At 45.7% G+C, this 13172-nt stretch overlaps 1 protein-coding gene across 1 annotated transcript in view; it reads left to right on the top strand.

The window, feature by feature from the left end:
- Positions 1–1386: 1386 nt before the first annotated feature.
- The window catches only part of PGM2L1 (phosphoglucomutase 2-like 1), a gene marked incomplete at its 3' end in the record, with an annotated part of 19263 nt that continues 7477 nt past the window's right edge, over positions 1387–13172 (top strand). Inside the window, exons 1-8 of the mRNA XM_010141765.1 lie at positions 1387–1399; positions 1599–1786; positions 8112–8218; positions 9413–9497; positions 9986–10069; positions 11550–11743; positions 12576–12765; positions 12991–13088. Of these exons, the coding sequence (XP_010140067.1) occupies positions 1387–1399; positions 1599–1786; positions 8112–8218; positions 9413–9497; positions 9986–10069; positions 11550–11743; positions 12576–12765; positions 12991–13088 (959 nt within the window). The remainder of the gene's footprint in view (positions 1400–1598; positions 1787–8111; positions 8219–9412; positions 9498–9985; positions 10070–11549; positions 11744–12575; positions 12766–12990; positions 13089–13172) is intronic.

The raw sequence follows: 13172 nt of genomic DNA, 5'->3' as shown, positions 1-13172 counted from the left end.
GGTGGTGTTCAAGATCCAGCTGTAGAAATACCTTCAGGAGGTTTTATTGAGGTTTTTTTTTTTTAAATGAAATTTGCTGCCGATATCAGTGTTTCTCCTGCAGAACCTCCCTCTGGGCAGAGTGGTTTCCCAGGGCTGCCCTGAAGCCGCCTGACCTTGGTTTTAAATGTCAGGGGTACCTCACCCTGGCCTTTCAGATCCTGTTGGCCTTTTTTAACCCTTGAAGCAGTGCCGCTTTAGGGAAGTATTTGTGCAGCCTGAGCTGGATTGTTCCATGTTTTTTTTTGTTCTTAAATCTATTTATCGATTCCCTTTGTCACAGTCTGTGGTGTTGGCTGCCCTGGCTGGGTTGTGCTGGGTTTATAGAAGCTGTGAAGTGTCTGGGCCAAACTGGTGTCACTAGGGACGTGGCAGCACTGGGAGACAGTTGGACTCGATGAGCTGAAAGGGCTTTTCCAACCAGAGCGATTCTGTGACTCTGTGATATTGGCTGAGGATGCAGAATAACTATGAAGAACAAGTAGTGTGTTTCGGACACTTGGAAGTTCATAGTGTGGAAGTGATGCACGTTTAGGAAAATGCTGAATGGGTCCTACCCACTGTGCTCCTGCGTGGGATTGGCTGTAAAGCCCTGACAGGATTGTGGCATTTCCTGCATCCAGGCAGATCCTCGAATTAAGCCGTTCAGAGATGAATGTAATCACCCCCTCAGCTGAGCTGTGAATGAGAGTAAATGTGTTCTCTGTGGAAGTGACAAATCATGGAGGCACAGCCCTCCTGTGCACATCAGGAACTCCCTAGGTAGGAAGTGCTGAGCTTACCCTTCATCTTTGCCTGGCTTCCCACTGCGGTTGCGCTGTCCTTACACTGCTGACAGTTGCTTTCAGGTTGTTGGACTCACCAGCCCTTGGGCTGACCTGGTTCAGCCTCTTCCAGGTACCAGCAGAGCAGCCCATAAGCAGGTGGAGGTGGAGTGGTGTAAAGGTGGTTCTTGCCTTCAGGTGTAGCACTTGGTGGTTTTTTTTTTCCCAACCCCTTTTATCCAGTGTCTGTACTGGACAGGGAAGTTGTCCCAGGTGGTGGGGGTTTCTCACAGCAAGAAACACTCCTCTTGATGTGACAAACGGGGGCTTAGACTCTTGTACCCACGTCACTGACAACTAGCGTAACGTGAAAAGCTGAGCTTTATTTCTGCTTTTACAGTGTCAGCTTTATTTTACTGTGCCCCTTTACAGACCTTCCCTGTGGGTGGGAAGGAAGGAAATACTGCTTTGAAGTCAGGATTGTTGTCTGTCTTCTGGCAGCACAGATCAAGAATTACCATGTGCCTTGTGTCTGCCTTGGAACAGCCTTCTCTGAAGTATGTGCTCCTCGGTGATAGGGGCCATGGAGCTGGAAGGTGTGTCCATGGCAAGGTGAACACTCCGGCCTGTCAACAGCAGCTCTCAAATCTCTTATAATCAAGGATGATACAGAGAATATGCTAGAAATGAGAGTTACAGTGAAGGCTGCTGTGTGCAGGCTCATAGGGAGAACTTGTGCTAGGACAAGTTCTAGGAATTCCTAGCTCAGATCCTGACGGCAAAAACTAACCAAAGACCTTCATCTTCTTTTGCAGAACCAAAAAACAAAAGAACAGATTGAAAGCTTGTTACAGAATGGGAAGCATAAAGAGTTACGGGATCGTCTCTGCTGCAGGCTGACCTTCGGGACTGCTGGACTCCGCTCTGCCATGGGAGCAGGGTTCTGCTACATCAATGACCTCACGGTCATCCAGTCCACACAGGTGAGCTCAATGCTTGGAGAGGACGGAATGGTTTCGCAGCCAATGGTTGCGTCGCGTCTGTACCACCAAAATACAACCTGAGGGTGAAACACAGCTGTCGTTCAACAGTGGGGTGATAGTGTGGAATATTTAGTGCTGGAAGAAAGTAAAGTAGCTGGAACAGGTTTAAATGGGAAGCAGAATATAGAATCACAGACCGGTTTGGGTTGAAGTGACCTCTCGAGGTCACGCAGTCCAACCCCCTGCAGGGAGCAGGGACATCTGCAACTAGAGCAGCTTGCTCAGAGACACAAGGGACAACCTGACCTGACATGGGGCCAGCGATGGGGCTTCTCACACCTCTCAGGGGAAACCTGGGCCAGGGTCTCCCCACCCTCAGCATCAAACATCTCTCCCTTCTCTCTGGTCTCAATCTCCCTCTTCCACTTGAACCCATCACCCCTTGTCCTGGCCCAACAGCCCCTGATCCAAAGCCCCTCCCCAACTTTCTCAGAGGCCCCTGGAAGCACTCACAGGCCGCACTAAGGTCTCCCCGCAGCCTTCTCTGCTCCAGCCTCAACACCCCCAACTCTCTCCCCTGGCCTCCCAGCAGAGGGCTTCCACCCTGCCAGCATTGCTGGGGCCTCCTGTGGCCCCGCTCCAGCAGCTCCCTGGCTCTGCTGTGCTGAGGAGCCCAGAGCTGGACCTGGCACTGCAGGGGGGTCTCCCCAGAGCAGAGCAGAGCGCAGCAGAGGGGCAGCATCCCCTCCCTTAACATATAATCACTTCCACTGGAGTTTGGCCAGGAGTTGAAGTCTGTTATACTGCTCTGCAGTGGGAAATCATTCGCTGTCATATTTGTCAAAAACTAAACAAAAACCTCAACAATAAACCCCATAAAGCAAACCCACCCCAATCAAACAAACGTTTTCCTTCATTTTTAGCCAAAGGTGCTAGTAACTATACAAAAATAACAGGATTTGCTAAGAAAATGAGTCGGAAGGAAGATGAAAAAGCAAATATAGTCTGACTGTGAAGAACATCTGTATTGTAAATTGATTAAGTTCTGGGGTATCCTTCCGGTAATGCTAGTTGTGTTACTACAGCTGGACTGGATGGTTGTTGGAAATACTGCGGTGAGGTGCTCTGGCATTGCTGTAGCTCTGTCTGTAGCTCTTGGCCCTCTTGAGTAGAGATATAAGAAAGTAATTTGAGTACAGACAGAGGGAGATCTTGTAACTCAGACATAGGTCTTGACCTTTGTTTCGATAGCTGTGTGTTAGTGTTGTTGGAAAGGGTCTGATGAGGTGAGTGTGCATGTCGGGTCAAGTTTGGGCTTTAGTCCTCATTTCCTGCTCCTCTGCCAGAGATTCAGCTCTGCTCAGTGGTGGTGCTGGATATACATTTAGACAGGCACAAGAACTGGTACATGGAGTTGAGGAGCTGGGTAGAGGCTGCCATAGGGGCGTGAATGAGACTGTGGCCAAGACTCCTCACTTCTGACACGTCTTTCCTTTGAACCTTGTTTTAGGTTGTTTTGACTCACTGTTTACGTTGATTAATAATCAGAAATTCAGTTTTCTGGACTTGTTTCTTCAATACCTTTTACCCTCCCTCTTTTCCTCTGTTGATTTTGGTCTTGTGTGCCAGAAGAGGGCTGGAAAATGATCAGATTCTTCTCCATTTCCCTCCCTGCTTCTCTTTCAGCAATATTGAGTTGTGTGTGTTAATTGTTAGAAAAATTCAACCCATTGATTAATATAAGACTTAAATAATCTCTGCATTTCTTTGAAGTGCTGTTTTGTTCAAGGGCAGATGAGACATTCTTTTGCAAGGAATTTGGTCTGCAGTTGTCTAATTTCTTTCCCCACCTTTTCGATAAGCACCTTTGGAAGGAACCATTTAGGTTGATTTAGTTTTTGATCAGAAATAACCCAGACTCCTCTTCTATATTGCTCTCTCATAGTGGATTTGTCCTATAATTTGCTAATTGCGCAGTACCAGGGTGCTTCTGACGTGTTATCAATTTTTTCCCCAAACCAGTAGATTAAGTAACTGTTTTTCACAACTAAGCTTCTTATGAAGTTAATTACAGTTACTTGGCGCATCAATAAAAAGTTTAGTTATGACAAACCTACTGAATCTTGTCGACTTTGTCAAGTCCTTTTTTATAAATGGAGCTTCAGCCAGATGATAAAAGATGTTTTATTACATGTTTTACAGAGGGTTGATAAAACTTATTGTTTAATACTGTGTAATTTAAAATAGTTGTCTCTGTAGGTCAATGCTTTGATAGAAGTCCCTAGAATAGAATAGAGGTACCAAAATCCAATAGCTGGTTCTACAGGCTTTGAAAAGAAGAGAAAACATGTTGGAGCTCATTGGCAGGGTTTGAAACCCAGCCTTAGATCTGACCTTTTTTTCTCTTCAGCATCATCTCAGGTCTAAGAGTTTTCTTTGGGTTTCTAACCTGGAAGGTGGTGGCATCTCAGGGTGATGAAGCTGGTCGCATCTCAGAGTGATGCTTCCTTCAATTCTGGCCTTGCTGGTCTGAGTATGACACTCACCTGCTGCTCATGGTATGAGCAAAGCATGCTGATGGAGGACGAGTGGTCTCCACTGATCCCATGGGATCAAGATGGAGAGATTAAGGAAAAAAAGAAGTGTAAAAACTCGTAGTTTGTTGCCAGTGGTGGAATTGTTAAGAGGAGAGGAGTTGCTTTCAACAAGTCCACTTTTCTTTGGAGCAGAGTAAACATCTTAATAACTCTGAGGAAGCCAATAACAGGCTCTTGGCTTTTTGGCCTGTGCAGTCTGTTGAGTTTGGAGCTGCTCATGCCCCGAGCGTCTGAATGCCACGTGTTGCCTTTGTGCTTCCAGTCTGGTGAAAGTGTGTCCAAGCCGCCTGAGACACATTCTTGGCACAAAGTGAAAAGTTTCATTTCGATCAGCAGGGAGTTGTTTGTGAGTTCAGTTTCACGGGTTTCTGGAAGCACCAAATTGGGCTGTATTCATTTGCTCCCTCTGTGGAGCGTCTGTTTTTAGGTGTTTGTTAAAGCCGTCTATCAAGTTAGGAGAAGCAATCTCGGGGAAGCAGATTGGACCTTGTTTCTGAAGTGAATGGCATCGGATCGAATCTCTTTGGAGTGCTCTGGTTTCAGAAGCGAAGGACGTGAGCGGTTTTGCTGCACCTAACCTGAAGATGGGCAGCCCTGTCTTCCTCTGTTCATCCTCACCTGCTACAGGAACAAACGGCCATTCCAAAAAGTAGACTTTGGTGTGTTTGAAGTGTTTCTAGCAATTAAAATAAACCGTAGTGAAGTTCTGGGCTCTGTTCTTCATGTGTTTGATTGGATTGATGCAATGAAAAGCTAGATCCTGACAGGTACAGAACATCCAGAAGCTGCTTTTGCCTCCGCTGAAGGTTGTAGGTATATAACTGGGGCATAAAGGCGATTTCCCTGCCAAAGTGCAGCTGATGCTTTTATTAATAGGTAAATAACCTGTCACCGACCTCCACAGCGACAAAGCTGGTCACCTTTGTGTCATTGCTGTGGGTTTCCTGATGTAAGCCATGCAGAGGTAACACCCTTCCTACCCTGACCACAGCTAACTGATCTCCCATCCATCCTGGCCCCTACAGAATCTTTTCACCTGTTTGGCTGATCATTTTTTCCTGTAAAGAGACAGAAGTTTTAGTGCCAAAATGACAAAGCAAAGGGAATAATGTTTGTTATGGTAAGAACAGTTTATCTTCTACAGCTATGTCCAGCAGGAGGGAAGAGCATGAAAACAACGATACCAGATATAGTATAGGTGAGACCATTTGGCTTACCGAATCAGTGGGGGACAGGGAGGACCTGGTTGATGACATGCACTTAAACACAGATATTCAAAGCAGACCATTATAGCATTGGCATCACTCCAATTCTTCTTAAATATATCAGAGAAGTTGATGCTGGGGATAGTTCTGGTCACTAAGGCTCATGGGAAGCTGTCTAGCATGTGTACTTCTTTTTGCTTTAACTCAAAGCAAAATTCTTCCAACAAGTCCTGGCAGCATTCTGTAACACTTGAAAGATTTAAATCCTGGACTTCATAAAGCTGTTACTATCTCGTTTGGTTTCATCAACCAAAGATCTTTCCATTCCATTCTCAGTACCATCACTGTCCTGGGAGAAATTAGATGGGAACACTATCAAAACCTGAGATTTGTGAAAAGGAAATAGGAATTCTTTAAATTGGAAAACTTACTGCAGAAAGGACTTGTCCCAAGAGGGGTTGGAGCTACTGCCAGCCCTCGGAGAAAGGGAGAATGGCACCTGGGGAGCTCTCAGTGGAGAGTCTCTGCGTTCACTTGCTCTCTTTTAGTGACACCCAACAGCTGCTGAAACTACTCAGGGTGAGGTGCAGGAGAGAGTACAGAAGATCAAATCTACCAAAAAAAAAAATCAGTACAGACCCTTACTTTATATCAAAAATACATCAGCTCTTCTGTGTTTGAGGACCGAGAGACTGGAAGACTGGGAGAGCTGAAAAGCCAAACCAAGGTCCTGCTGCTTCTGTAGCTCTTTTTTTGGTCCAGTTTCTTGATGTTTGAGGAACTAACTCGTACAGATAAAACTCTGCGATATCCTCTGATCTCCAGATACTGTGAGCCTAAATAAGGATCTGTCCATAAGAAACCTGGCATTCATCTCTTTTAGTCAATCCGTTCAAGGCAAACTTGAACAAGTTTTTGCCATTCCTCTGTCTTGTATCGCTTGACAGCTGTGAATGAAAGTTCTGGAGAAGTTCTTGGGGTGGTGTGAACATGTCTCAACACATTTCAGTGGCTTCCACTCATGACCATGCCATGGCACAGCTTCCAGTTCATCCGTATTCAAAGATTTTTATTTATTTTCAAGTTTTTCCTCTCTCTATGCATCCTTCTGTGGAAACAAGACATCTGTGGCCGAAATGGTCCTCCAAAAAGGTGCCAACATCCACTGGTTCGTGTTTGAAGCATTCTTTGGTGGAAAGAACCCTTAAAAAAACCATTGAGCTCCACTGACTTTCATGGGTAGTTTTCTGACTGACATATTATTGAGTCAGATCCACATAAGGATGTTGAAAAGAATTGCACTTAAAAAAGGAAAACTCTACTTAATTCTGGTACACACCACTTTCTTCTCCTTGCGCCAGGGGTTTTCTCTGGTTTCATGTTCTGCCTTGATGTGTAGAACATAGCTGGTAGTTGTTGTATCTGCAGGGTATGAAACTGGAGGACTTTGTCCACCTGGAGCAGGTCACTAGTAGCAAACCTGCGTTTGAAAAAGTGGGTGAGGATGGAACATCCTTTTAATGCAAATTGAGAATTAACCCTTTGGAGGCAGCTCTGCAAAGGGTCTGACCTGTGTTGGGAACCCAGGGACAAAGACTAGCTCTGACCTCGTGTGGCCTGAATGGGTGGACTTTCCGAAGGTGGACTTTTCTCAGTAGGTTCTTTAAGACGATGGTGAAAGCACAGGACAGATTGAAAATAGGTGTCTTCTGCTTGAGAATTTGGCTGGCTTAAGCTTTCTGTTTACTGTTGTACTGCTGTTGTTGTCCTTGGCTGTTTCTAAGGGTGCATTTATTCTGTCTATGAACTCTTTGGGGGAAAATACTCTTAAATAGGCTGCTTTTGGGACCACCATTGTCTTTTCTGCTGAGCCGTATTTTGCCTACTGACAGTCGCAGGCCTGACATTGCCTACTCTGCCCCAGTGAGGCCACCTCTGGAGTGCTGGCTCCAGTGCTGGGCTGCCCAGTTCTAGAGAGACCAGGAGCTGCTGGAGAGAGTCCAGCAGAGACTGCGAGGATGAGGAGGGGCTGGAGCATCTCTGTGCCCAGGAAAGGCTGAGAGCCCTGGGGCTGTTGAGCTGGAGAAGAGCAGCCTGAGAGGGCATCTCCTCCATGGGCTCAAGAGCTAAAGGGGGGTCAGCAGGAGGGGCCAGACTCTGCCCAGTGGTGCCCAGTGCCAGGACAAGGGGCAACGGGCCCAAATGGGAACATGGGCAGTTCCAGCTGAGCAGGAGGAGAAACTTGTTTGGTGTGAGGGTGCGGGAGCCCTGGCCCAGACTGCCCAGAGAGGTTGTGGAGTGTCCTGCTCTGGAGAGATCCGAAAGGTGCCTGGATGCCCTCCTGGTCACCCTGGTGTGGGGACGGTGCTGTAGCAGGGGGTTGTGCTGGGTGATCCCCAGAGCTCCCTGCCAGCCCCTCCAGTCTGGGACTCTGTGGTTGTACATCCCATGTGAAAGATAATTTTTAATGTTTGTGTGTGCTGCACTACAGCTCATTCTTCCCTATTTTTTTTTTCTCTCCAGGGGATCTACAAGTACCTCGAGAGGTGTTTTTCAGACTTTAAGCAGAGAGGCTTTGTGGTTGGATATGACACACGAGGTCAGGTGACCAGCAACTGCAGCAGTAAGAAGTATGAGTATTGATTACATTCACAAGACTAGAAATGAAATTGTGGCTTTAAATGCATTCCGTGATATCAGAATATTTTTGTGAGGAACTGCACACTTGTAATGGCATGCCTTAAAAAAGGCCAACCAGGAGCTGATTGTTATGTAGTTAATGAGTAGTTAATGGTTGTGGTTAATGTAGTTATTAACTGGTTTGTAACTAATGTGGGGTTTTTGTTGAATTTTTGACATTTGATATTCTAGGGGTGTAGAAGTTCTTGGAACAATAGAGCACAGAATGTAGTGCCTCTCCACGCCTTCCCGTCTGCTCTTCAGATACCTGTGGCACCTTCTCCACCAGCCTTTGGCGTGAGGGTTTTAAACTCCTCTGTTACCCACATTGGCTGGGTGGGAGTGGAAGGAAAACATTGCTTTTCAGCCACACAACACTCAGACGGAATTCAGACTCGCAGTGTCAGTTCCAGTGCCAAGGGACGTGGCAGACCCTCCGCCGCATCCCATCGTTAGGTTGATGTAGAGCATTGTGATACACCAGCAAAATTTCAGTAGCTTCAAGCTGAGCTCTCCAACTCTTTTAGTTTCAGATCACATTTCATAGGTGCTACAGTGAAGTTCTGTGTAACTGGGACTGGAATGCTCCTGATGGGAGACAAGGAGGCGGGTACTGATGTGTATCTGTAAAAAAGGGTGAGCAAAGCAAACCTGCACTATGTAATCTCCCATCTCTTTTGACTCTGAGACTTCCCAGTAACTGCTGAGCCGTATGTCCTGGGCTTCAATGGATGTTGGTTGAAGCTGCTGAACGTGGTGGCAGACAAGGGTGGGATCCTGAATCCTTCCCCAAACCTGCTCTGGCACTTCAAACTCTGTGGGCGATTGGTTCTGCCGTTGGGTTAAGGACCAATGTCAAACCAGTGGTTCGGTATCTTTGGTTTTGATATGGCTGGTTTATTTACGTGGTTGACCAAAGTGCCTTGTGCTCTTCAAGCAACAACTAAGAGCTTGGATTCCGCAGTCCGAATAACCTGGTTGGATTCTACACTGACTGTACAAACTGCAGGAGGCTTCTCTTAGTCTAAGCCAAAAACCAGCAGCGGGATTTAAGAAATGAGAGCAGTGAAGGCTGTGGCGATGCCGTGTGGCTCTTGGACGGTTGGGGGGAGTTGGGTTGACTGTTTTCTTTTTCCCATTGCTAGGCTGGCCAAGCTCACTGCAGCGGTTCTGCTGGCTAAAGACGTACCTGTCTACTTCTTTTCCACCTACGTCCCTACACCCTTCGTGGTGAGTCACCTTCACTTTCATAGTGTTGAACCATGCATTAAGGGATTTAGTCCTTGTTTAATATTCCTCAAGCTCTTCTAGTGTGCTGTGGGGAGCTTGTTTTGAGGGAGCACTGGAAGGACTGGATGCTCATTGGCTGGAAATACCTGTAACGTGCTTTTCAATGAGCCTTTTGGCGAATTCCTTTGGTCCATTTTGACCTGTTTTCTCTTTCTCAAGTACTGGTGTCACCTGAGGGTAGACTCTTGAGTTGGCCAGTTAACATCTGTGTGTATGTAGTTGGTAATAATGGTCCTGTGCAGAGAGTAGAACAAGCTGTATTACTAGCTGGAGGAAACAGAGTGGTGAGATCCCTGAATTTTCAAATGAAGCGGGGAAACATCAAGAGCCTACAGCACCCAGTCACAGAACTGTCCTAATAACACTGTATTGCTGGTGGCAGCTGCAGAGCTCTGGGGTAAATCAATGTTTCTGGGTTTCCTTTGTAGCCCTACGCTGTTCGGCAGCTCAAAGCTGTGGCTGGTGTGATGATCACAGCATCCCACAACCGGAAGGAGGACAACGGGTACAAGGTAAAGCTTGAACTTGAAGTCCGTAGCATGTCACAGCTGGCTGCAGGCTGGTAATACTGTGCCTTTGGCGTCTGGCTGCTTCTGGAGCACATGTATGTGAAAGGTTTCAGTTAATTCATCCTTCAATGACCTGAATTACACACTGTCTTTTGCAGTTAGAAATTAAGACCATGTGTCTCTTGAGCCTGAGTCTGCTGTGACATCTCACACAGCATCTCAGGAAATGCTGGAGCAATATATTATGTGTTCCCTTCTCAGACTTAAGAAGGAGTTTAAAAATAAGCTGGATCTTAGAATTAGTCCATGCAGCACATAACTCTACTGAAGATGGTGATGTTTTTAGCCTTTGTAGTAGCACATTGCTCCCTGTAAGGTTGTTTTTTTTTTTTTTTTTTTTTTTTTTTTTTTTTTTTTTTTTTTTTTTTTTTTTTTTTTTTTTTTTTTTTCCTGGGCATTGAGATGGAGGTGGGTGGCTTTATTTTGAAAGCTTGGAACACTATAGCCATCCACAAGAGCACATGCTGCTTACGCAGTGTGGTAACACACCACTTCGTTTCTAAAATTCCTAAGAACCTGAACTGAACTCTAGACGTGAACTACATTTGGCTTTCTAGAAGCTTAGTGCAGGGTCAGTGAGTAATGGTGGTGGTAGGAGAACCCATCTTGTTCTGCGCAGAAATGACTCTTGGGGGTGCCTGTACTGCACTTGTCCTCTGTCGAACATGTTGCAAAGGGCTTCACCAGCCTTTGCTTCTGCTCAGCTATAGCAGTGAACAGAAAAACAGTGACATCCAGTTCCCAGGGGCTTCATTTACCACCAAGCTGTTGTTTGTGTCTTCTGATACAGAGCAGTTCGCTTTTGTCATGATACTGTTTTTTTTTTTCTAGTCATCCACAAGAATTGTCTTATCTTTCACTGTTTTCCCTGTAAATCAAGCAGCTTATGGACAATTTTAACCCAAGGTGATAAACCCACAGTTTTGAAGATACCTTGTGAAAGCCAAAACTCTTTGGAACAACCTGTGGGAAAACCGGCGTCGCAATAATTCTTCAACAAAGGCTTTGTATAGCTCAGGGTTTGATAGCGTCTCCAGCTAAGAGATCATTTGTCCAGTTACGGGAGAACACGTAACCTTGGCACACTGCTTATCTGTTCTGCTTTGATTTCACAAACAAGTCATGCTGCTTTTTCAGAAAGAATGTCGGGCTGTGTGGAAGGTAAAGTTTGGCTTGTGCTGCAGTTTGTACAACATTCTGAAACGAAAGTGCCCCGTTTTGGTTTCTCAGTCATAATAGTCGAACACCAACTTTTTTTTAAAAAAAAAAAAAAAAATAGGTTGTGTTGCTGAGCAGCTGCATTACACAACTGAAATCAGAGATGGTGACTCTGAAGAGTTTCAGAATCGAGCCACGAATCCTCTAGGTAAAAGAATTTATCAAGTCTATAAACTGTGTCTTGTTTTCTTTAAACTCACACCAGGTATACTGGGAAAACGGAGCACAGATCACCTCTCCTCACGACAAGGAGATTATAAAATGCATCGAAGAGTGTGTTGAACCATGGAATGGCTCTTGGAATGAGAACCTAGTAGACACCAGTCCCCTGAGACAGGATCCTCTGCAGAAAATCTGTGACTGTTACATGGAGGATCTGAAAAAGATCTGTTACCATAGGTATTGTATGAACCAAAATGGGCTTAAATGATGGGTTTAAGTGAGCTTGAGTTCTGTGGAAAACCGACTGCTGACAGACTTCAGCGCTAAAGCACGTGGTGCTGCTGTACATCAATGCTTTTGATTTGGGTGTAGGGACTGGGCTGTCTTCCAAAAATGTGAGTAATTTTGGACCTGCCTGTAGTGATTTTTGTCATCACAAATCGGTGATTTGATTTCTGCCTTTAGGCTTCCCAGAAGCCGGGTGCTCTGCTCTGCCACAGACATCACTGGCTGCTTGAGGCTGTTGTTCTGTTCTCGTTGCTTTGGGAATAATTGTTGGTCACGTCCTCATTCTGTCTCATCCCAACCCTTCTCTGAGGTGTCATTAAATTGGATGGCCACCAGCGTTAGGACTAAACCATACTTGTTGACTGCCTATGGCCTAGGCAGAAGTTCAGAGTAAAGGTGAGGTGAAACAAAGGCGAGATGATGAAATTTAAAGATTAGGTGAGGCAGAAGACAAGAATAAAAGGAAGAGGTTGAGAAATGGAGGTAGGGTAAGATCTTCAGGGTGGTGGAAGAGCTCGAGTTTGATGCAGAGAATTAACAGTTCATTCTTGGGAGACTTTCAGTCAGTTCAGCAGAAGGCAAATATCTCATTTCCAGGAGAAGCAGCTTTAGATGAGCAATTTTTAGTCCAGATGAGTGCTTTTCACTCATTCCTTCTTTGAAAGGAATGCAGAAATCAGCAGGACAGCACAAAGCGTAACTGTGTTAGCTTTTGCTTTCCCACATCAAAGGAGTCTTGTTAAACAACTAAAATCTTCCTGAATTCTTTTTTCCTTTTCAGGGAGCTGAACGTGCAAACCAATCTGAAGTTTATTCACACCTCTTTCCACGGCGTTGGACACGACTACGTGCAGTCAGCTTTCAAAGCGTTTGGCTTTCAGCCCCCTATTCCCGTACCTGAACAAAAAGATCCCGATCCAGACTTCTCTACTGTTAAATGCCCAAATCCTGAAGAAGGAGAATCTGTGCTGGTATTTTTTTTCTACTTCATCAGATTTCCATGAGCATTCCTCTGTTTGGCTGTGACACTGTGGTGAAACAAATGGAGGAGGAGAACAGGGGGAACCTGGCTCTCAGCTCTGTTAGAACGGTGGAGAAGCCCTATGAGATGTTTTATATCTCTTTATACATGTAGTGTGTAAGGATGAAGACTGTGGGTTTATTTGCTCATGTGGTTTTATTTCTTTCTCCACTAGGAGCTGTCCCTGAGGCTTGCAGAGAAAGAATGTGCTAAAGTAGTAGTGGCCACTGACCCAGACGCAGATAGACTGGCGGTGGCAGAACAGCAGGAGAAGTAAGTGAGGGGACCTTGTCCTTCATCTCCTTGTGCAGAAGAGGTGGTGAGAATTGCAGGATGTCCCCAAGCAGTAGACAGGCC

The sequence above is a fragment of the Buceros rhinoceros genome, unplaced genomic scaffold (genome assembly GCF_000710305.1).
Source record: "Buceros rhinoceros silvestris isolate BGI_N320 unplaced genomic scaffold, ASM71030v1 scaffold238, whole genome shotgun sequence".
NCBI lineage: Eukaryota > Metazoa > Chordata > Aves > Bucerotiformes > Bucerotidae > Buceros > Buceros rhinoceros.
The sequence above is the reverse complement of the archived record's forward strand: the minus strand, read 5'-3'. Positions and strand labels throughout refer to the sequence as shown.